Source organism: Octopus sinensis, linkage group LG1 (assembly GCF_006345805.1).
Source record: "Octopus sinensis linkage group LG1, ASM634580v1, whole genome shotgun sequence".
NCBI lineage: Eukaryota > Metazoa > Mollusca > Cephalopoda > Octopoda > Octopodidae > Octopus > Octopus sinensis.
The window spans coordinates 210,610,034-210,635,946 of record NC_042997.1 but is presented as its reverse complement, the minus strand read 5'-3'; the positions used below and the strand labels follow the sequence as shown (position 1 = coordinate 210,635,946).

Here is a 25,913-nt window from a genome sequence, read left to right as displayed (position 1 = left end):
GTGCAGACCGCACCTACCGGCTGTTCACTCATAACCCACCTTAATTTAATTCATTGATTGTTCCATCTCTCTGCCTCTCTTCGTTAATGTCATGACCCCAAAGACGCTTTGATGTTCCTTATCAGCGATAGATATTTACCAACACACCAGCATGGCCTTCATTTGCGGCAGCCATCTCGCCTCCTTCAGGCCACTTTAATATACAAAAACAAGGCCCCTAACCACTGGTCACTCTCTTAGCATTTACCCTGGCTATCATTCACATACACCAAAGCTATGCACAGATAAATTGGTTTTGTTTGTTCCCTCGCTTGAATCTACACATTCTACCATTTAATTTAAATTTCGTTATTGCTATGGCTCCCAAAGACGCTTCGATGTTTCCTTATCCTTCCCCACCCCAACCACCTATCCACCCTTCCTACCCGCACCCCAGTATGTCACCCACATTGCCGCAATACAAACGCTGTAGCTTGTTACTTTGCTCCAAAGAAAACAAAAGTGACTACTTGGTTTTATTGTTTAGTCAATTAATTAACAAACCAACTATATAACGAATTACCTACTCTTATCTTGTTTATTTAACGTGGAGCCTAGTGCAGCCGCTGGCTCTCCAGCCCTCAGTCAAACCGTCCAACCCATGCCAGCATGGAAAACGGACGTTAAACAATGATGATGATGATTTAATTGTATTTGTATTAACACAGGCGCAGGAGTAGCTTGCTAACCAACCTCATGGTTCCGAGTTCAGTCCCACTGCGTGGCATCTTGGGTAAGTGTCTTCTGCTATAGCCCCAGGCCGACCAATGCCATGTGAGCGGATTTGGTAGACGGAAACTGAAAGAAGCCTGTCGTATATGTGTATATATATGTATATGTATGTATGTGTATGTGTTTGTGTGTCTGTGTTTGTCCCCCTAGCATTGCTTGACAACTGATGCTGGTGTGTTTACGTCCCCATCACTTAGTGGTTCGGCAAAAGAGACCGATAGAATAAGTACTGGGCTTACAAAGAATAAGTCCCGGGGTCGAGTTGCTTGACTAAAGGCAGTGCTCCAGCATGGCCGCAGTCAAATGACTGAAATATGTAAAAGAGTAAAAGAGTATAGCTTCTCCTCCTGCTGGTCGATGGCAGCCACCTGCAATGGAAGTAACAAGGATTAACCAGTTAGCTCCTCCTTGTTTGTAAGTATTTATTTGTATTTGTACTGACATTTCTTCTACTAATGCTTGTACAGCACCCACTTCCAGTGGAGGCAGCAAGTGTAACATGAATGAGGGTTGATTAAATGTGAGGATGACTGTTATGGCATGTCTGTCGGCAAACGCTTAGAACTTTCTGAAAGCTCCCCCTTCCCATGTTACCTCCTGCCTCTCCTCACATTCTCTCAGAGTTGGCACTGTCAATGCAGGCACATTGAAAGACAGGTCTGGTGATATTGTTGAGATGCTTGAACAGAGTCATGTGTTGGATGTGTGTTGCATTCAAGAAGTAAGGTGGAGGGGAGCTTCAGCCAGGTTCCTCACAGGCAAAACACATAGGTATAAATTCTTCTAGGAGGGCAACAGTGACGGGGTAGGTGTGAACGTACTTCTAGCAAGGAAATGGGTTAATAAGGTGATTGAGGTAGTCAGAGTATATGAGAGAGTACTTAAGCTTAGACTAGTGTTACAGAGTTGCACAACAATCATCTCTAGCTATGTCCACCAAACCCAGTCTGGTAAATTAACAAAAGGACCGCTTTTATGAAATTCTTCTCTAGGCTACCTCAAAGGCAAATTACAATGACCTTATCTTCATGGCTGGTAATTTCAAAGGATATGTCAGGCAGCACCCAGGTGTCTTTCATGGGCTGTGTGGGAGCCATGGAATTGGTTCCGAAAATGAGGGAACAAGGCTGCTGGAGTTCTGTGATGTGAATGACCTAATGATCTGCAGCACCAACTTCAGGAAACCAGCCAATCACCTGATAACCTATAAATCTGATGACCATGTGAGCCAGATTCACTACATTGTCCCCAGAAACTGAGACGCAGGGTTGCTCATAAATGCAAAATCTTTCCCTGATGAAGGCTGTATCCCTCAGCAAAGCTTAATCATCAGTGATTTCAGACTAGAAGCAAGAAGGATTCTAAGAAGGAAGCCAGTTTGGAAACGAGGGAGCTTAAGGATCTTCTGAATGGTCAGAGATTTAGAAACGTCCTAACTGAAGCATTTCATGAGGAGTTACAGACATGCAACATAGAACTGTAAGTTGCTATGAGACAACTTACTGAGAGCCACAGACCAAATTTGTAGTTGTTGCACTCCACCTCATGCCCCGGCACTCGCCACTGTCGCTTGTCCATGCTCATATGCATCGCCTGCCAACAGCTGCTGTTCCATTTGTTCGTCTTTTCGCATGCTCAGCATCCTCCTCGCTTCTGCATTTCTGTCATTGGTGCAAAGTCTCAACCAGACCAGCCATGGTGGTGGAACGGTTTACTTGACAGAGCCATCAGAGCAAAGAAGCAGGACCGGAAAGGTGGCGGTAGCAAGGAACCATTGCAGGGAGCTAGAAGGGAAGCTAGAGAGAAGGCGTACTTAGCCAGGGGTGAAGCAGAAAGGAAGAAGGTTGCCAAAGTCTTGCAGCATGAGGACCAGCAACTTGAGGTGGTTTGCATCAGGAAAGGCATCCAGGTGTAGAAACCAAGCCAAAATCAGACTGGAACCTGGTACAGCTCTCCAGTTTACCAGTTTCGGTTAAACCATCTAACCCATGCCAGCATGGAAAATGGACGTTAAATGAAGATGATGATGAAAGACCTTTTGGATTTGGAAAAGTCAGCTTGTTCACATGAAAAACTAATTCTAAAAGCTCAGACATGTATACAACCCTACAGGACACAACATTCTAAAACCACACATTCTCTCTCTCTCTCTCTCTCTCACACACATACACCTCATTGTTCCCCTAAAACCAGTCAAGTGTCTGTAACATGATTAGCCTTACTGGTCCCAAACACTGTATTAGATTGTATCATCATCATCATTATTTAATGCTTGTTTTCCATGCTGGTATGGGTTGGACGGTTTGACAGGTGCTGGCAAGGCTGGAGAGCCCCACCAGGTTCCACAGTCTGTTTTGGCCCTGATTTCTACAACAGGATGCTCTTCTTCAGACCAACCACCACCTGACAGAGTGTAGTGGGTGTTTTTTACATGGCACCAACATCAACAGGGTCACCAAGTAACTTGCAAGGTAAAGAAAAAACCCTCAGCTGGGAGTGGGGAGGAGTATTGAGGCAGGGTTGGCTCTGTGCCAGTTGATGAGAGGTTAGAGGTGTTGAGGGGCAGGTTTAGGGACCAGTTGTTGAGTAGATACATGGATATTCCAGTTGGAAAAGAAAGGAGGGTGGGTTAAGGAATAGGACACAAGAATAAGAAGTTTGAATGCTTCATTTCATCACATCCTTCCTTATTTGATCGGTGTTGGTCATGGCATTGCTCAATATGGTTAGTGAATGAAAATAACAACATTAATAACATTATCAATAATTATAAAACTTACGTAAAAAGCACCCACTACACTCTTGGAGTGGTTGGCATTAGGAAGGGCATCCAGCTGTAGAAACTCTGCCAGATCAAGATTGGAGCCTGGTGCAGTCATCTGGTTCACCAGTCCTCAGGCAAAATTGTCCAACCCATGCTAGCATGGAAAGCAGACATTAAATGACGATGATGATGATGATGAAAGTGCCATGCTTCCTTTTAACCCTTTTTTCATACAAACCTGAAACAGCGCCTGGTTCTCTGACACAAACTTTTTTTTTTTAAAAGTGATTGAAATTAAAATCTTCTTCCATCAAAATTTCCGGTTAATTTGTGTTTCTAACACCAGTTTTTAATAAAGACAAAGTTATTTTAATGAATTTTTCATTATTTCCAAAAATAATTTGAAACAAAGGAAATTTATTTGAAAAGAAAACAAAAAGATTAAAGAGTATGCTGTGGTGGAGGGGTGGGGGTGAAATGATGGTGTGAGGGGGGGAGGGGTGCGAATAGTGAAACTGTTCTGGCTGAGAGGAGAAGCCAAGTGAGAGACTGAGTGAATGGAGGGCTTACATGCTGCCCTCATCACATTGGTGACACATGAACCAAGAGATGCAGACTTCTTACATACAGACACACAGACAGATCGTAGCAGTTAGCCATTGCTGAAACATTGTTGATGTTACAGATTGTTGGTTTTAGTCAGAGAGACTCGTTAGGCAACAACGAGCAACTGAAGGATAATATTTGGAGAAAAGATTTCGCTAAACAGCCGAGGCTTTACAGAGCCTGCACTGGTGCAGTCTTGGACCAAATACTCACACAGAGGAATGGTGGAATAAATATATGTTATTTCTTTACAAGACTCTTTTTAGATTGAGAAAGTGTGAGAAGAGTTAAAGATTGTGGAATACAAGAACCATACATGATACAACGGAACCCTAGAGGCTGTCCTTTATTTTGGTCTTGAGATCAAATCCATGTATCGAGGGATCCGACAGCAGTGTAAAGCCAGTAGATGTCATCGGGAAAGACGACGTAAGTGTAAAGATTGTCTCCGTTGTACTGGAATCCATGTTCTCTCATCTCCCATGTGACTGGTGCATCAGTAAAGCCATGAATGGTCATTGCTGACCACTTGAGCCTGTACTGGGTTACAATAGTCCTTAATTCCAAGAGAATCTTTTGAATAGTTTGAGGAAGAATGAAACCTTTCACATTGTAATTCAAACTGTCCACCGTATAATTTGGGGTTGGAGTGAACGACATATGGCAGTCTTCATCCACATGGCTGCAAAAGAAGAAAAAAAAAAACAAACAAAAAAGTTAAAGGGTTTTTCTTGTTACTGTTTAACCACAGGTCAACCTGATTGTACAAAACTAGTTACATCAAACACAATCCAGACATGACCAACTCATATTTTTAATGATACCTACTACTACATAATCTAAATAAGTGGTTATAAACTGGGGTCCATATAAGATTCTTGGGGGTCCATGGAAGCAGAATAGTAAATCAGGGATCCATGGTAGCATTTTAAGGGTCTGAGAAAAAAATTCCACTTTAGAGGCAAAATTCCACTTTAGAGGCAAAACAAGGGAAACGGGCAAAAAACGAAATGGGAATTTTGGAGACAGTTTTTAAACATTAAATGGTTATTGGGGGAGGGGAAGTCTACCAGAATAAAACAGTAATCAACGGGGCCCAGAGATTAAAAAATGGTTGAGAACCAATAATCTAAGGCATTCTTTCATGTTTTAAGGGATTAAGGTGTAATTTGTGGATGATTTGACTGCTATTTCTACCCGATTCCATCAGATCTCAGTTTAAAACCGTATTAAGGGTCTTTAAACAACAAAAGATTAAATTGTGCGCAAAACACAAAAGCATTAGCCTAGCTGTGAGGTTAAGATGCTTGTTTTCCAACCTCATGGTTCCAGGTTCAGTCCCACTGCATGGCACATTGGGCAAGTGTATTCAACTCAAATCACATGACTATAATCTGAGGAGGAAGAAATGAGGATACATTAGAAAATGTAGTTCCACATGAAGTGTCTGAATAAATGATGGGTTGGTCATGGTTGGAACGTCTTTGATTATTCAAGAATGAGCAGAAAGTTTAAGCCAGAAGAGAGCTATTCTCAGCACTCATAAACAGCTCAAAACAATTTTGAAAGAAAAGAAAATATCGGACAATTTCCTATTGCAAACGTTTCCTGGTCGGAACGGGTGGCATTTAAGGGGAGGAAATCTTACATATTGATCGAAGGGAGATAAACACGTATTTGGAGTTATGTACCTTGCCTAAGTATAAGACAGCTTGGCTGTGTTGTAGCCGTGACTTCAATCAGGTCATCGCCGTCATCACACGCACACGCACACAAGAAAAATAAAGGGAGAGGGGGAGAGATGACGAGGTGTTACCCCCATCTTCTTTGACAGCCAAAGCACTGGCTTCCAGTCGGTTTTACCAACCACAGGACTTTGTTAGTTAAAAGCCTCATAAGGCGAGAAAGAACGAAGGTTACCTGGGAGTAATGTGACTACAGAGAAGCTGAATGCCAGAAAGAATTTTTGCCAGAACACCAATACACACACACACAGAGAAAAGAGTGAAGAGATGAGACAAAATTCAAGATGGCTTTGAGATGTGACATCTTTATTGGTCAACTCAGGTCACACGGTTTTATTGGTCTGGAAATGACATCCATTCTTTTCTTGGTTCTTGGACCAACATTGTCAGACAGGATGTTGGTAGGTAGCTGTCGATGCTGTCTGGAAGCTGTGACATAGTTTATTTGGCAGCATAAATTTTATTGCATTTGATTCCATACCTGGCAGGGTGTTGTGGTTTAGGGGCAGGGTGTTGTGGGTTAGGGGCTTGGTGGATGATTTGTGAAGAACTAACACAGCAGCAACAGCCTTTCTCGAGACCCTGCAACCATCAGAACAACTTCCCCAACATCAAATGGTGAATCATTGACGAATCCCCCTACCTTACTCACCTGCAACTCCCAGCTGCCAACTTTGCCTCTCTCAGAGACGACACAGACTTCATCAACATGTAGCATCGATCAACAGGAAGAATGAACCGTCTTCATGTTGCCACCAGAGAAATGTCTTGTAAACCTTTTAGCAGTTAAGCAGGCTATATTCGGCCAAAATACTCTACTCGTTTTATGCTCAAGCTGACCAGATCAGGCCTCTCGGACCAACCCTACAATATCATTCCAAAAATTAACAGTTATCTCATCAAAATCTCTAAACTACAAGATAATGCCTGATCAATTCAAAACAATGTGAATAAACAAACATCACATTTGAGAGAATAATCGGAAGAACGCTGAAGGGTCAAAGAACTCCAAGATATCCCACCTGAGGTCACACTGCTCCACACACAAGGGCAGCTACTTAAAAACCTGCTGTTCATAAAGACTACAGCCCTGTCCATGATGGCCAGCCAACCTCAATTTTTTTACATTATTTACATTTGATGGATATTTGTCCTCATCTTGTTGGTTGTTAACACAATGTTTCAGCTGATATACCCTCCAACCTTCATCAGGTGTCTTGGCGAAATTTCGAACCTGGGTTCTCATTCCTAATATATTTTCAATGTTGTTGTTGTTATTATTACAGTTCTATATTTAAGAGATGAGGAATTATTACATTATTTACATTTGACAGATATTTGCCTTCATCTTGTTTGTTGTTAACACGTTTCAGCTGATGTACCCTCCAACCTTCATCAGCGTGGAGCAAAAGGGCAAAAGCTAGCTCGATCTCGATTTTCAGTTCTCATTCCTAAGGTATTTATCATTGTTATTATTATCATTATTCAGGCCACTGCCTGGAATCGAACTTGGAATCTTGGGGTTAGTAGCCTGCACTCTTAACCCCTATGCCATATGCCCGTGGGCAATTATGGAGTGAATTTTAGAGCTAATAAATCTAATATTTTCCTATCCTCCCTTAATACTGGTTCCCATAGGCTATTCCCATATCCATCAAATGTAAATAATGTAAATAATGTACATAATTCCTCATCTCTTAAATATAGAACTGCTCAATTTTTTTAACCTAGCACCACCAAATCTGGTTCCTCCCACCGAAAGTCTGTTACCACTGCAGTGTTGGGTCCCTTCTCACTCACAACATCTCTACTCCACTATGTGCAGCACCAAATGCAATGAACTGATGCTGATAAATTAACCACATACCAGCTTCCAGACATAGTGGCAGTAAAGCCTACCGATATACCGATGCCAGCGCCACCTTGACTGGCTTCCGTGCCGGTGGCACGTAAAAACCACAAACTGATCGTGGCCACTGCCAGCCTCCCCTGGCACCTAAAAAGCACCCACTACACTCATGAAGTGGTTGGCATTAGGAAGGGCATCCAGCTGTAGAAACACTGCCAGATCAGACTGGAGCTTGGTGCAGCCTCCTGGCCTCCCAGACCCCGGTCGAACCATCCAACCCATGCTAGCATGGAAAGCGGACGTTAAATGATGATGATGATGATGATGAAACTGTCCAAGCACACAGGCCTAAGAACAAAGACAATAATGGATGTCACTTCCAGACCAATAACACCATGTGACCTGAACTGACCAATGGATGCCTACCTTCTTGAATTTGTCTCGCATCCCTTTGTTGTCTCTGGATGCTGGATGAGAGAGATTCGTTCTACAAACCTACAAAACTTTTTAAGTTATATGGAGCTGTGATGAAACAGTGTGTGTGTGTCTGTGTACATGCTTGCTCCAAATGTCTGTTCTGGCAAGGTTTCTACGGCTGGATGCCCTTCCTAATGCCAACCACTTTACAGAGTGGGCTGAGTGCTTTTTACGTGGTGCCAGCACCAGTGCTTTTTCAAAGGTACAGAATGAAGAGAGGATTTGATGACAGGCAAAATGTCAACAACAACAACACTCACAGCTTTGGTAGAAGACAGATGTAAACACACACACACACACACATATAAATACATATACCATAGCTATGAAGTATATACAATGTATATATTTCTTTACTGCCCACAAGGGGCTAAACATAGAGGGGACAAAATAGGACAGGCAAAGGGATTAAGTCGATTACATCGATCTCAGTGCGAAACTGGTACTTAATTTATCGACCCCGAAAGGATGAAAGGTAAAGTCGACCTCGGCGGAATTTGAACTCAGAATGTAAGTATATACAATGTATATGCACACTATATACATTGTATATACTTCAACTAGTACATATGCAATAAATACAGTCACAAAATCTTCCAGTCAGTATACATTCAATTACTAATAAATTAAATACCATACAAAGTTGTGTGTGTGTGTGTGTGTGTGTGTGGAGAGAGAGGGAGAGAGAGAAAGAGTAGGCTTGAAACGTAAAAGACTTTCTCACCTTACACCTGTCTTTGTCTTGTTTTTCTGTAAATTTCAACTCTGTGTGTCTGTGTCTGTGTGAGTGTGTGTGTGTGTGTGTGTGTGTGTGTGTGTGTGTGTGTGTGTGTGTGTGTGTGTGTGTGTGTGTGTGTGTGTGTGTGTAAACAGGGGAGCTAACTGTCCGACAGTGAGTGAGATCATCCTAGCTGAGATATGGTTGAAGGAAGTTCCAAAGAAACAGCTGCCCAGCATATGCAGACAATGAAGGAACCACAAAGCTGTTTAAAATGGTAAAACCACAACCATGGTTACAATGGAAACCAGAGCCATGGAAAACACCAAGATTATGAAGGGAAACAAATAAAGAATCGGATGAAAATGTGGACAGAATTATTCTGGATACTTACTCTTGGCAATCTGAGGACACAGAACCCAGCCAATCAAAAAATTCTTGGAAATCACATGATTCTATACTTGAATGTGGTTGGCTGCTGGCCACTATTGGAACTTTCAAACCAGTTCTCGTTTTTGACTCCTTTTTTAATCCAGCAGTGACCGTCCGGTAATTATTTTGTTTGAAATATTCCGCAAGAGATGAAGACAGAATGTCATCGTCTGGGGAAGAAACAAGAAAATAAAAAATCGTTTACAAAACAATGCCATCATCATCATCATCATCACCGTGTGTGTGTGTGTATGTACCTTGATACTGTGTGGACCGAGATCCCTGGTGACAGCCCCCTGATGTTTAAAATAAAGTGTCAACACTTATGCAAATGAGTATCACCAGTTTTCTGGAGCTACTGTAATTGTTAAATATATGAACTGATTGGCTGCTTGCTTTTTCTGGGGTTGGTCAAATTGATGGAGACGTCACTGATGAGAGTTCAACAGGACATGAAAATCAATTAAGGTTGTTTATCCTTTTTGCGTTTTTCAATCTGCAGAGAAACAGCTAAATTAGCCCTGTTTATAAACCTACTACATCATAATCATCATCATCATCGTTTAACGTCCGTTATCCGCGCTAGCACAGGTTGGACGGTTCAACTGGGGTCCGGGAAGCCAGGGGCTGCACCAAGCTCCAGTCTGATCTGGCAGTGTTTCTACAGCTGGATGCCCTTCCTAACGCCAACCACTCCACGAGTGTAGTGGGTGCTTTTTACGTGCCACCTGCACAGGTGCCAGGGGGGTCTGGCATCGGCCACGGTCGGTTGGTGCTTTTAACATGCCACCAGCACGGAAGCCAGCCAAGGCAGCGCTGGCATCGGCCACGTTCGGATGGTGCTTTTTATGTGCCACCGGCACGGAAGCCAGCCAAGGCGGTGTTGGCATCAGCCACGTTCGGTTGGTGCTTTTTATGTGTCACCGGCACAGAAGCCAGTCGAGGCGGTGGGTTACATATACATGCTGAAATGGTTAGCACTCTGGACTCTGAATCTAAGAGTGTAGTGGGTGCTTTTTACATTCCACTGGCACAGGAGCCAGTCAGATGACACTGGCATCAACCATGCTCACATGCCAGCAGCACAAGTGCCGTCAGGCGGCACTAGCATCAGTTAGGCGGCACTGGCATCGATCACGCTCAAATTATGCTTTTTACATACTACCAGCACGAAATGTGGACATTAAAACAATGATGATGGTAATGAGATTGTTGATGATGATAATGATGATGATGATATTTCTAAGAGATAAAGTGAAGGGTAGACAGGAGTGGCTGTGTGGTAGGTAGCTTGCTTACCAACCACATGGTTCTGGGTTCAATCCCACTGCGTGACACTTTGGGCAAGTGTCTTCTGCTATAGCCTCGGGCCGACCAAACCTTGTGAGTGGATTTGGTAGACGGAAACTGAAAGAAGCCTGTCGTGTATATGTATATATATATATATGTGTGTGTGTGTGTGTGTGTCTGTGTTTGTCCCCACAAAATCGCTTGACAACCGCTACTGGTGTGTTCATGTCCCTGTAACTTAGCGGTTCGGCAAAAGAGACTGATAGAATAAGTACTAGGCTTACAAAGAATAAGTCCTGGGGTCGATTTGCTCGACTAAAGGCGGTGCTCCAGCATGGCCACAGTCAAATGACTGAAACAAGTAAAAGAGTAAAAGAGTAAAGAGTAAGGGTAGACATACCTGGAGGAATCCAACATGCCAACATATTGAACTTCAAATTCAATCGATCTGTAAAACACCATTTGACTCTTTCGTAGAACTTTTTACCAGAAACAAAGTTTGGATCCAAAAGAGGAATGGTTACCACTGCAACATAAGATTGCATTAAGATTAATTAACCTCTTCATTACTGTATTTATTTTGAGATGTTCTGTGTTTCTTTTAATTACTTTTATATATAACAAAGAATTTAGTAAAATAACTTATTAAGCTAGTGTTGGGAACATAAATTGTGACTAAGGTTTGGTGGAAGATTTTAATTCAAAACTTTGTGCCAGTTGATGAGAGGTTAATAATAGAGGGAGGGAGAGAGGGGAGGGGTCTTGCTGTAGAAGAGATACGAGGACGTACCAGTTGGGAAAGGAAGGTGAGAAGGAGATGGAGAGTATGGGAGAGATGGTGGTGAATAAGTGTCGGGAAATACCCTTGGGGCACAGTGGGGTGGGGTGGGGTGAATATAGGTGAAGTGATAGAGAGGATTGAACGGGGTGGGTGGTCAGTGGGGACAGAGGGGAAAGTTTCATAAGAATGTGAGGAGAGATGGTTAGAGATGGAGAGTGTGAAGATGAAAGATGTTAGAGTGAGGGGTTATGTTAGATGTGTAGGAGCAATGAGAGTAACAGAGGATAAAGGGGGTGTGGGTGGGTGTGTACCATTGTCTTGGTTGGTTGGTTTCTCCAGTTCTTTACATTATATGAAGAGAGTAAGAGAGAGAGAGAGAGAGAGAGAGCTAACATAAGAGATGCAGGATGTGTGCACATACTAGGCTTGATGGCAGGTAATGAGTAGAGAAATGCCACACACAGGGAGAGAGAGAAGGAATCATAAATATGAGGGGAGGTAAATGAGTAGTTGAGGGGGGGAGTTATACAAACGAGAAATTCATTTTCTTAAGTTTATTTTAAAGCAATAAATATTTTTCTTTTCAAAATTAATATCCATTTCATTATTTTGTATAGACACGAAAAAATTTTATAAAAAGTTAAATTATAATTATGGTACGTGTGACATATTTCCTGATATTAACCATTGTGGCAAAAAGTTCCAAAAACAGTTTTGGAAACATACAATGGGTAACACTGTAGAGATATAAGTGGGAAGGGAGGAGAGGATATGAATGCTGAAGTAAACTCACCAAATTTGTTGTGTCCATGTTTAATGAACTTTGACCTCTTCCCATCGAGACCCAAACTTTCGTACGTCTCCTTCGTTACATTCAACACAAGTTTGCCTTCGAGAAAAGAAAATTATTTAATTAATTATTTAATCAAAGATGCTGAAATAATTGATAATTACAATAGGTGCAGGCATGGCTGTGGGGTTAAGAAGTTCAGTTCCCAGCTACATGGCTTCAGGTTCACTCCCACTGTGTGGTACCTTCTACTACAGCCCCAAACTGACCAAACCCTTCTGAAGGGATTTTGTGGATGGAAACTGAAAGAAGCCATTAGACCTATGGAAGGACAAACAGACAGATGGATGGGTGGATGGATGAACAAAAAGACAGACAGACAGACGCAGTGTGGGTAAGCACAGGCATAGCTGTGTGCCTAAGAAGCTTGCTTCCCAACTCTCTGATTTGGGGTTCAGTCCCACTGTGCAGCACCTTGAGCCCTGGGCAACCAAATCCTTATGAGTGGATTCAGTGGACAGAAACTGAAAAGAAGCCCATTGTATACGCGCGTGTGTGTGTGTACATATGTGTGTTTGCCCTTGCCTTGACACCATGTGATGGTTGTAAAGAAACATCACTACCATACAAGCAATGTTGTTTGTTCATCATCATCATCATCATGGTGATGGTGGTGGTGGTGGTGGTGATGATGATGGTGATGGTGGTGGTGGTGGTGATGATGATGATGATGATGATGATTTAGCATCAATTTTCTATGTTGGCATGAGTTAGATGGTTTGACCAGAACTGGTCATCCGAAAAGCTGCACCAGGCTCCAGCCTGGTTTGGTTTGGTTCCCACAGTTGGTTTCCAACACCAACCACTCTACAGAGTGGACAGGGTGCCTTCTACCTGTCAGCAACACAGGTACCTTTTACGTGTCACTGGCACTGGCCATGACTATGATTCCACTTAGCTTGATGGGTCTTCTCAAACACAGCAAATCACCAAGGGTCTTGGTCACTTGTCATCAACTCCGTGAGACACAACATCCGAGATCATATTTCACCACCTCATCCCACATCTTCCTGGGCCTACCTATACCCCCACTTCTTTACGCAGCTGTCCTCATTACTTACCCAAACCAGCAGAGTCTTCTCTGATGAGAAAGTAAGGGACCCGATGAGAGGTTTCCCACATCATGATAAATGCCAAATACAGTAATTTGCTTTTGGATAACCAAGTGAGGTCTGTAGTCAAGGCCGATGCCAGTGTCATGTAACTGACCCATTAAAAGCGCCCGCCAACCGTTGGGCGATATGCTGTGCTTGTGAAGACCTGTCGAGCCAAGTGAAATCACATTCGTGACCGATGCCAGAACTGTCTGATGGGCACCTGTGCCAGCAGCACGTAAAATGTACCATTCAAGCGTCGGGCCTCATGGAGGCAGTAACAGTTGACCAAGATGATTGGCAATATACCGTGCTTGTGTTGATCTGTCAAGCCAAGAGCTGGTGTCAGGCCAATGACGTCTCTGGGCCAGTGGCACATAAAAAGCACCCATTACACTCTGTTAAGTGGTTGGTGTTAGGAAGGGCATCCAGCTGTAGAAACCTTGACAAATCAGATTGGAACCTGGTGCAGCTCCCTGGCTTACCAGTCAAACTGTCCAACCCATGCCAGCAATGGAAACAGATGTTAAATGGTGGTGATGATGATGATGACTTCTGCAGTTGCTTTACTATCAGGATCATCATCATCATCATCATCGTTTAACGTCCGTTCTCCATGCTAGCATGGGTTGGACGGTTCGACCGGGGATCTGGGAAGCCAGGAGGCTGCACCAGGCTCCAGTCTTATCTGGCAATGTTTCTACAGCTGGATGCCCTTCCTAACGCCAACCACTCTGTGAGTGTAGTGGGTGCTTTTTACGTGCCACCGGCACAGGTGCCAGGCGAGGCTGGCATCGGCCACAGTCGGATTGGTGCATTTTACGTGCCAAGCATTGCTAATGTTTCTGCCAAGTATAAAACCAAACGTCATCTCGTTTAGGTTAGCTCATTTCGTAATTAGTTGAGCTGATGACTGTTTCTGTAATTTTCATGACCGGGTCCAGCAATTTGATGCCTCTGGAATGGCTTCTGTGGAAGGTATCACCTTTGCCTTTGTAGCAGCTGACTATAATGCTGCTACACCAGATGTTCCGGAACAACGGCACATAAAAAGCACCAACCAATCATGGTCGTTTCCAGCCTCCCCTGGCACCTGTGCCGGTGACACGTAAAAAGCGCCCACCACACTCACGGTGTGGTTGGCATTAGGAAGGGCATCCAGCTGTAGAAACACTGCCAGATCAGATTGGAGCCTGGTGCAGCCATCTGGTTCGCCAGCCCTCAGTCAAACCGTCCAACCCATGCCAGCATGGAAAGTGGACGTTAAACAATGATGATGATGTAACCAGGCCATATTCTATTCCACCAGATTTTCTGAGCATCTTCGTAGTCACACACACACACACACACACACAAAATATTGTGTTGTTGATTCTCTGACCAAAAATATTAGGTGAACAAATGAGAGGAGACAGAAGTGGCTGAGAAACAACACCAATCTTGAATGATTTGTAAAAACTCACCAGGGGGCAGTAATGCTATACAGTCTTGAGTATCAATATTTGTACCATGGGACATCATATACAGTTGACCTGAAAACACAATTATTATTATTATTATTATTAAATTATTAAAGGTGGCAAGCTGGCAGAATTGTTAGCAAGCTGGACAAAATGTTTAGCAGTATTTCACCCGTCACTACATTCTGAGTTCAAATTCCGCCAAGGTCGACTTAGCCTTTCATCCTTTCAGGGTCAATAAATTAAGTACCAGTCATGCACTGGGGTCAATGTAATCAACTAGTCCCCTCCTCAAAAATTTCAGGCCTTGTACCTTCAATAGAAAGGATTATTATTATTATTATAATCATTATTATTATTATTATTATTATTATTATTGTTATTATTATTAAAATATTTCTATTTTTATTAATATTTAGCAGAAGTAGCAGAGTGATTCAAAGTCCAAGTGTTTCCTGTGTTGGCACTTACCAAAGTTGATAAGTGCCATTGCATAAAACTCTCAGACCTAGAGTCATTCTGTTATTTCTGCTAAATATTAATAAAAAATATACAGTCAGTCTCTCTTTCTCTCTCTCTCTGTCCTTCTTGTTTCTATCTATTTTGGCTGCTATTTCTTGCAATCAAGTTACCCATGTCTTTCCCTATTTTGCAATGATTTCTCCGGTACTCAAGTCCCTTTCTCTGTCCTTCACATTTCTATCTGTCTTGGCTGTTATTTCATGCAATCAAGTTATCCTCTTGTCCCCTTCTGTCTGTTGGCTTATAAAAACCCCTTTCGTCCCTATGGCACCTTCATTTTCACACTGCTTTGCTGTTGCTATTATTCCATGCATGACCTCTCCAACTAAGAAACCTTTCTCTTCTCTTAATCGCCCATCATTCATCTCTTTTGTGTTCTTACCAACCTGACAATAATTTGATTGAAACTTTCATAATTTCAAATTCTTGAAGTTCCTCATTTTCATTTTCACAATATTCCTTCCCTGATTCTCACTCCAAGTCTTTCCTCATTTTGCAATGATTTCTCTGGCAGTCAAGTCTCTTTCTCTCTGACCTTCTCATTTCTATCTATCTCGGCTGCTATTTCATGCAACCAAGTTGTCCTCTTTACTTATTGGCAATGCACCCACCCAATCCTGCCCAGGAAGAGATTTACATGAGAAAGGTTGAAGGGTTGGCGATGCAGTGGACAACAAAAAACCTGGCTGATGACAATCAAGGCTGATCTGGAACCCAACCTAGGCCCCCATATCTATGGCGTTCACTGCTGGAATAGGGAGTGGTTGGAGATCACGCGGTCGTTAGCCTCAAATCGCCAGGTCAGGTCAGCGCTTTTAAGAGATGCAGCATTGAGGATGAATGAAGCCAGCTCAACCCACCACGGGTGAATGCTGCTTAGGCCAAGGCCAATCCTGCCCTCCACCACCTATACTAGAAATCTCTTCATGGCTCCACCTCTGTGCCACCACCAGTACCGGAAATCTCTCCACTGCACCTAAAGGATCTTATGGCTCTCCATACCACCCACCATTAATCTCATCCATATTACTCCACACACCAAAAGGAGACTGCATTGTTATTTAGTAAATCATCATCATCATCATCGTTTAAGGTCTGCTTTCCATGCTGGCATGGGTTGGACGATTTTGACTGACGTCTGGAGAGCCAGCAGCTGTGTAAAAGCACCCAGAACATTCTGTAAAGTGGTTGGCATCAGGAAAGGCATCCAGTCATAGAAACCAAGCCCGAACAGCCCTTCAGCTGGTCAGTTCCTGCCAAACTGTTCAACCCATGCCAGCACGGAAAACGGACATTAAATGATAATGATGATGATGATGATGGTGATGATGATGATGATGATGATGATGATGATGATGATGATACATATATTCATATTTTGAGTTGTATTTTTCTTGTTTGCATCATCATCATTTAACATCCATCTTTCATGAAACAATGCGTTGCATACCGATTAAAATATTTCATCATCATCATCATCGTTTAGCATCCGTTTTCCATACTAGCATGGGTTGTACAGTTCAACTGGGGTCTGGGAGCCAGGAGGCTGCACCGGCCTCCAGTCTGATCTGGCAGTGTTTCTACAGCTGGATGCCCTTCCTAACGCCAACCACTCCATGTGTAGTGGGTGCTTTTTACATGTCAGGGGAGGCTGACAGCAGCCAGTCTTTATTACAATTGCTCATCACCATCATTTAATGCCCATTTTGCATCCTAGCCTGACTCTGACCGGTCCAAACACTACACCAAACTCCAATGGCTGATTTGGTATGGTTTCGGCAGCTGGATTCCCTTCCAATTGCCGACCACTTTACAGAGTGCACTGGGTGCATTTTTTTTGTGGCACCAGCACAGTGAAATTTGCCATGCATCAGTAGGGGTCAGTGTAGACCCTAGGAGTAGAACAGGAAGTGAGGGTAGGTAAAGGGGAATAATACTTCTATGTTATAATTATCTTTAAATATTATTTATCATATTTAAATTCCAATTAAGTTATGAAGTCATTAAAACCCTCTGTTGGTCAGTCAAAAAATTGATGATTGAAAGACGCCATTGGAGTCATTTGGACTGAAATGTGGTCAGTTGGTCAGTGTACACTCACAATGTGGCCCAAACAAAACAGAACCACTGAGAACTAAGTGCCAGGCAATGAGCGCTCAGGGGCACCTGAGAACAGACCTTTGGTGAAAGGGTTTCTAGCCCTGACCATCCTGTCTTTTGCCAAACATTAATGTGCCCTTCTTTTTTTAAGATAAGAGTGTGAGTTAAGGGAAATTTAACTGCCATTTCTAGTAGGTTAAGTAATAATGCAAAGGATCTGCCATTGGTTTATGGGTCATTCATATTGAGATCTACTGGTCAGTCTGTGCTGACAATGATGCAACAATCAAGAGTAATAATGGTCAGTTGGTCAGTTTTTATGCTGACAATGAGACAACAATCATTCTTAAACACAACCAGAAATTATAGAAACATTTGACAGAATTATTATAAATAAGGGTAGATTTACCTCTTTTGCAGAAAGCTTCCAAAAAATCTGGTTCTATGAGTAAAGAAATTGGTATTCCTTTGAGGAAATATACAGTGGAACCTTTCTGTTGGAGAATATCATCAAGAGAATCTGGCAGATTGACAGCACCAGGAAGAATCAAATTCAGCTGAAACAGGAATAATGGTAAATGGAAACTGTGGGGAAGCCTACATAAGCAATTGTTTCTAGTGACAGGATTAATGTAATAGCTGGACTTTTCATCAAATCAATTTATTAACCTGAATGAGATTTTTTCTCTGTAAAGTAACATTATTTTGCAGTTAAAATAAAATTTAATTATTTAACAGAAGATAATTATTTCTAATCATCATCATCATTTAACGTCCGTTTTCCATGCTAGCATGGGTTGGACAGAAGGCTGCACCAGGCTCCAGTCTGATCTGACAGTGTTTCTACAGCTCGATGCCCTTCCTAATGCCAACCACTCCAAGAGTGTTGTGGGTGCTTTTTATGTGCCAGGCAAGGGTGGCAACAGCCACGATCGGTTGGTGCTTTTTACATGCCACCAGCACAGAAACCAGTCGAGGTGGCACTGACAACAGCCACGTTCAGATGGTGCTTTTTATGTTCCACTGGCACAGGTATCACAACTACAATTTCCATTGATTTTTTTATCAACTTCGATAGAAGATAATAATTTCTAATCGACAGGCCTTAGAGTTAACCTAGCAAAAACCAAAGTCTTAATAAGTAGGAAAGCAGACAAATCACAAATGCCTTCAGGTAGATGGCCCTGCTTGATCTGTAGAAAAGGCATACGAAGAAACACCATAAGATGTACCTGGTGTAAGCTATGGCCACATAAGAGGTGCAGCAATATCAGAGGACTATAATGCTGCTACCCTAATCATTAAGTATGACTACCTCATGGACAACCTGATTAATTATACAGGTGATCAGGTTGTACCCCAATCCACCAGAGATTTTAAGCTTCTCAGCAGTGGTCCCTGATGGGCTGGAGGCTTTCCCTTGCTTTATATCCTTAATTGTTTTACCTAGTAAGCTACTGCTGATTCGAATAGTTGGCCCCTCTGTTGGATCCACACTGGGCAGGCTCCCCTTCTCCACATTTAACAGCCTTTCATTGTGGCACTTCCAAGACTCCTTCTTTGCAGAATCGATAATCTGTAGATATTCTTCCTTCTCATTAAATTCATCAGTGAGGGCATCCTTATCTATTATATATATACAGGTCGCCATGATAGACCAGTAGCCACTACACACATTTTTTTTCTCTCCTTGTTTCTTTCTGTGGAAGAGCGCAGGCTCGAAACGTAAAAGACTTTTTCAATTCCCGAGCGTTATACTAATACATCTGTTTGTTTTCTACGCCACCTGTCTTCGTCTTTTGTTTTTTTCATGAATTCCCCCTATATATATATATATATATATATATATATATATATACGAGGGTGAGTCAAAAAGTAATGCCATTTTGTTTAGGACAGGTATAATTACCAACACAGGAACATGTATCATACATCAAAATGAAGCTGGTCCTCTGTGGATCACATCCCTACTTCTCAACATAGTCACCGTTTCTCTCAATAGCAATGTTCCACCTTCGAATGAGAGCATGGATCCCTGCCCCATAAAATTCTGTTGACTGTTCTTTGAGCCACTTCTTCACTACAGTTTTCACTTCCTCGTCACTGGAATAACCCTCTTTCGTGGGGCCGAAGAGATGATAGTCCAGTGATGAGGAAGTGAAAACTGTAGTGAAGAATAGTCACCAGAATTTTACAGGGCAGGGATACATGTTCTCATTCAAAGGTGGAACATTGCTATTGAGAGAAACAGTGACTATGTTGAGAAGTAGGGATGTGATCCACAGAGGACCAGCTTCATGTTGATGTATGAGACATGTTCCTGTGTTGGTAATTATACCTGTCCTAAACAAAATGGCATTACTTTTTCACTCATCCTCGTATGTATATATATATATATACATATATAGGGGGAATTCACGAAATATATATATCATCATCATCGTTTAACGTCCGCTTTCCATGCTAGCATGGGTTGGACGGTTCAACTGGGGTCTGGCAAGCCCGAAGGCTGCACCAGGCCAGTCAGATCTGGCAGTGTTTCTACAGCTGGATGCCCTTCCTAACGCCAACCACTCCGAGAGTGTAGTGGGTGATTTTATGTGCCACCGACACAGGTGCCAGACGAGGCTGGCAGACGGCCACGCTCGGATGGTGTTTTTTTATGTGCCACCGACACAGGTGCCAGACGAGGCTGGCTGACGGCCACACTCGGATGGTGTTTTCTTATGTGTCACCGACACAGGTGCCAGACGGGGCTGGCGGACGGCCACGCTCGGATGGTGTTTGTTATGTGCCCTCAGCACGGAGGCCAGTCGTTGCGGTACTGGCTACGATCACGTTCGGATGGTTTTCTTATGTGCCACCGGCACTGGTACCACAAGGATACAAATTCCATTGATGTTCATCTATTTTGATTTGGTTCGATTTGATTTGATTTGATTTGATTCGATTCTCACTTGCCTCAACAGGTCTTCACAAGTGTCACAAGAAGGAAGGTATGCACAGGTGGACTGACTACGTCCCAGGTAGGGGCCACGGATTATGGCTTCACTAGTCTTGCCGGGTCTTCTCACGCACAGCATACTTCCATAGGTCTCGGTCTCTAGTCATTTCCATGGTGAGACCTAACGTCCGAAGGTCGTGCTTCACCACTTCGTCCCAGGTTTTCCTGGGTCTACCTCTTCCACGGGTTCCCTCAACTGCTAGGGATTGGCACTTTCTCACACACCTATCTTCATCCATTCTCGCCACATGACCATACCAGCGCAATCGTCTCTCTTGCACACAACAACTGATATTTCTTAGGTACAACATTTCTCTCAAGGTACTAACGCTCTGTCGAGTAAGTACACTGACATTACACATCCATCGGAGCATACTGGCTTCGTTCCTCACAAGCTTACGCATGTCCTCAGCAGTCACGGCCCATGTTTCACTGCCATGTAGCATAGCTGTTCGTACACATGCATCATACAGTCTGCCTTTTACTCTGAGCGAGAGGCCTTTAGTCACCAGCAGAGGTAAGAGCTCCCTAAACTTTGCCCAGGCTATTCTTATTCTAGCAGTTACACTTTCAGCGCACCCGCCCCCACTACTGACTTGGTCACCTAGATAGCGGAAGCTATCAACTACTTCTAGTTTTTCCCCCGTAAAGTGACGGAAGTTGTTTTCTGCAGATTTTCGGAGGTCAATGCTCCAGAGCATCTGCCACATACAAAACTATCTTCCCAGTTAGCCTACCTTTGACATTGCTGCACCTCTTATGTGTCCATAGCTTACACTGGGTACATCTTATAGAGTTTCTACCTACACCTTTTCTACAGATCGAGCAGGGCCATCTTCCTGAGGATATTTGTGGATTTTCTAACTTTCTACTTATTAGTACTTTGGTTTTAGCTAGGTTGACTCTAAGGCCCCTCGATTCTAAACCCTCCTTCCACACCTGGAACTTCTCCTCCAGTTCTGATAGTGACTCAGCGATTAGAGCGAGGTCGTCAGCATAGAGGAGCTCCCAGGGGCAACCTGTCTTGAATTCCTCCACAATTGCCTGGAGGACTATGATAAATAGGAGGGGGCTGAGTACTGAACCCTGGTGGACCCCAACCTCTACCTTGAATTCTTCTGTGTACATGCTGCCAACTCTAACCTTACTTACGGCATCTCTGTACATGGCTTGCACAGCCCTCACCAGCCATTCATCTATCCCTAGTTTCCTCATTGACCACCAGATGAGGGATCGGGGGACCCTATCAAAGGCTTTCTCCATGTCAACGAAAGCCAGGTACAGGGGCTTATCTTTGGCTAGGTATTTCTCCTGCAGCTGCCTTACCAGGAATATAGCATCAGTGGTGCTTTTCCCTGGGACAAACCCAAACTGCATCTCATCTAAACTAACTCTCTCTCTAATTAGTTGGGCTATGACCCTCTCCGTAACTTCATTACCTGATCCAACAGCTTGATACCTCTGTAATTATTTGTATCCAGGGCATCACCTTTACCTTTGTAGCAGTTGACTAGTATGCTGCTACACCAGTCATTGGGTATGACTCCTTCGTGTATCACCTGGTTGACTATACGGGTGACTAGGTTATAGCCGACACTGCCAGATATTTTGAGCATCTCTGCAGTAATTCCTGATGGGCCTGGGGCTTTCCCTGTCTTCATGCTTCTAATTGCCTTAGCTACCACGGAACTATCAACTCGGATAGCTGGTCCCTCTGTTGGGTCAACATTCGGCAGACTCTCTTTATCCCATTCATTTTCTTTATTCAGCAACCTTTCATAGTGGCATCTCCAAACCTCTCTCTTTGCATCCTCATTTAGCGCAAGTGAACCATCATCCATGCGAACACACTTCTCTCCTACCACATCACGATTCTCTCTCACACACTGTCTTGCAACACGAAATACCTCAAGTCTTTCATCCTCACGCTCAGAACATTGGCAAATTTTTTCTTATCCGCTTCCCCTCTGGCTAAATAAACCTGTCTCCTAGCTTCCCTTTTGGCTGTCTGATACAATTCCCTGCTACCACCGTTCTTCCAGTCCTTCCAAGCCTGTCTCTTTTGTCTAATAGCCCTGTCAACCACAGTGTTCCACCACCATGTTACTCTGGGTCGAGATGGTACTTTGCTCCATCCACAGATCTGGTCAGTGGCTGTCAGCAGATTGTCCCGTAGGAATCTCCAGTTGTCTTCCACATTAAGTGAAGCTATATCCCCTTCTATTTCGTCAGAGGCTTCGAGTAGTATGTCTCTAAATCTCTGTCCATTTGCAGGATCTTTAAGCTTCCAGACCCTTCTCCTCCAAGCTGGTCTTCTTCTGGGCAACCATTTAGCTCTGATCCTGAAGTCGCTAACTACTAATCTATGTTGGGGAGTACATTCTTCGCCTGGGAAGGTTTTGGCATTTATAATATTATATATATATATATATATATATATATATAATCATCATCATTTAACGTTTGTTCTCCATGCTGGCAAGGACGAAGGGCTCCATCAGTTTCCATCTACCAAATCCACTCACAAGGCTTTGGTCGGCATGAAGCTAAAGTCGAAGACACTTGGCCAAGATGCTAAGCAATGGGGCTGAACCCAGAACCATGTGGATTCTTATCACACAGTTACGTCTACAAACGCTTAACGATGATAATGATGATGACAACGACGACGATGGCTTTCATCCTTCAGCATTATCAAAGTTTTAATGTTTATTAAACATCGTCTTAGAATTGTCAACAGATCATCAGATGTAAATCTTTGTCGCTAATTGAGGCTGTTTGGCTTTTGCAACGCCTTAGCCACCCCCATCGCCCGTCGTAAAGCCGCGGACGTGTTTTAATTGCTTCAGTAGGTTCCGTTCAACCTTGTGGTGTGCGGCCAGTTGAAGCACTTGGTGCTGCATTGATGTTTGTTTTGTAAAATATATTCTTTTTTACTGAATTATTGCAAATTCTAACAAACAGAATGTATTTTGAGACGGAGGTAAAGAGTATGTACACCACCGGTTTTCGGCCTAATAAAAACCCTAACCCTAAACCTTAACCAGGTACTACTAGCGAACAGTGGTCCCGGTGCGCGCACTCGCGCTAGCTAGTCGTAAGTAGTCGACTTTTTAACCCTAAACTTGACCCTAACTCTAACCCTAACCTTAGTTTGTTTATAAAGGAAACTTGTGTTACGACAAGCGAAACATCGCCAAAATAATTTATTTCCTTAAAAAATCATTTACTTTGCGTTTTATTTACTTTGTTCGAAAAATATTATTTAATTTTCTTTGATCTGTATTCAGCCTTGAAATACAAACATACGCGCAAGTCGTTGTAGGATCGACTACTTACGATTAGCTACCGCGAGTGCGCGCACCGGGACCACTGTTCGCTAGTGGTACCCCTTAACCCTAACCACCGGGTGTATGCATTCTTTACCTTCGCCGCATTTTGATAAGATAATTGTTTCTTTGTTGTTTTATGTAAATAACGAAATAAATATCGAATATTATTTGTTTGAATATTGTTTTAACGATCGGCGGACTTTCGGAATAATCCATCCGTGGCAGAATGGAGAGGATAAGAAAGAAATAGGGTGGCTTTCTTCTGTGAATGGATTTTCTTTTTTCAGGGGAAAGATTGCCTTTATTTTTGTACTTTTTTTGTAAATCCTTCCCCGAACTCCGCTCAACACAAATCCTGGGCCCTTTTCTTGTAAATTCTCATTGAAACACCGCTTCGTGCCTTGATGTGTGTTTAAGTAAAACCGTTTTCCCACAGCAAGGAAGTGTCGGATAATTTTTTACCGGAGATTTTCTAGTTTACATTAAGCAACAAAGAGAGATTCTTCAGGATCGCTCGAACCGATAGAAATAGCAACGAAATCTCTCTAAAAAAAAAATAATGAAGACGATACACTTTAGATAATGTAATTCTAAATATCTACCAACAACGACCACAAGACAGGATGGCCATTGGTGAGATTTCTATGATGAATAGTCTTTTCGATGAAGATTAATCTACCTGAGCACTTTGTTGTGCACCTGAACAGTTAGGGTGCACCTGAGCAACAAGTTCATTAATTAATTATAATCGTTATTATATCATAAATCTGTTTCTTCTGAAAGGGTAAACATGAGTTTGTAAAGAGCCCCACGTGGTGAATCTAGTGGGATTCTGTCAGAATAAAAGGAAACATTCTCGTCTACTTACAGAAAAGTTGAAGAAATGTGAAAGGACGATCGTGTCGTGGTTGCTTTTCAGGTGATTAAAATTAGAAACATCTAAAATTAATTTTCCACTTCTCAGGTTGTGGGGCAACTTCAATGCCATGTTTACAGTGAACGGAATCAGGGGCGGATAACTCGACACGCACCACGGCTGATTACAGCAGTTGACTGCGGCCCCTTTATGTAGGGGACTGGACCTTTTTTAATAATCCTTTATTTACATACTAGCTTTATTTATATACTCTCGTGCATATATACTTTATTTATATACTAATTCCACCGAGGTCGACTTTGCCTTTCATCCTTTCGGGGTCGATTAAATAAGTACCAGTTGCGCACTGGGGTCGATGTAATCGACTTAATCCGTTTGTCTGTCCTTGTTTGTACTCTCTGTGTTTAGCTCCTTGTGGGCAATAAAGAAATACATTTAATGCCTTGTGAGTGAATTTGGTAGACAGAAACTGAAAGAAGCCTGTCGTATATATGTGTATATATATATATATGTGTGTGTGTCTGTGTTTGTCCCCTTAGCATTGCTTGACAACCGATGCTGGTGTGTTTACGTCCCCGTCACTTCGCGGTTCGGCAAAAGAGACCGATAGAATAAGTACTGGGCTTACAAAGAATAAGTCTCGGGGTCGATTTGCTCGACTAAAGGCGGTGCTCCAGCATGGCCACAGTCAAATGACTGAAACAAGTAAAAGATAAAGAAAGATAAAAGATACTGCTCGGGTTAATGACTCCGGGAATTAACAGTAACAATGCAAAGCTCTTTATCTAACTTAGAGTAAATATTTTCAAAGAAAAAAAAACACTCAATAAAATTTCGGACCAAGAACACTTTGCAGACCCTTTTTTATTTTTCTTCTTTTAAAAATATAGTTTGATAGCCATATCTTGAGATGTGAAAGTGTTAGGCCTGTAATTTTTAGCTTCAGCCCTGCTACCCTCCTTTGTGTATAGATGTGTCTTTCAGTAGTTCTGTGAATCTGCCGGTATCTAGTGACTTTTGAAATGGTATCTTTAATGGTTTCACAAGGCTGTTTTGACAGGTTTTCAGCAGTATGACTAGGAGACCATCTGGTCCAGATGCTGGGTTCGAATCTAGGTCATTAGCTGTAAGTGTATCATCTTCCAGTGTATCATTAATTTTTAGATGTGTCTCTGCAAAGAATTCATTTGACTCATGTTATTATTTTGTTAACTGTAGGTTGGGAAAATGCACAGCCATAA

General features: G+C 42.7%; 1 protein-coding gene across 1 annotated transcript; it reads right to left on the bottom strand.

Annotated features, from left to right (window-relative positions):
* Positions 1-3,902: 3,902 nt before the first annotated feature.
* LOC115216182 (ribonuclease P protein subunit p40) lies at positions 3,903-24,831 on the bottom strand. The gene is made up of 7 exons (XM_029785384.2): positions 24,664-24,831; positions 17,869-18,016; positions 14,841-14,909; positions 12,227-12,322; positions 11,053-11,178; positions 9,325-9,532; positions 3,903-4,823 (listed from the first exon to the last, which is right to left on the bottom strand). Exons 1-7 carry the CDS (start codon positions 24,781-24,783, stop codon positions 4,505-4,507), a joined length of 1,086 nt encoding a protein of 361 aa, XP_029641244.1. The 5' UTR covers positions 24,784-24,831; the 3' UTR covers positions 3,903-4,504.
* Positions 24,832-25,913: the final 1,082 nt, after the last annotated feature.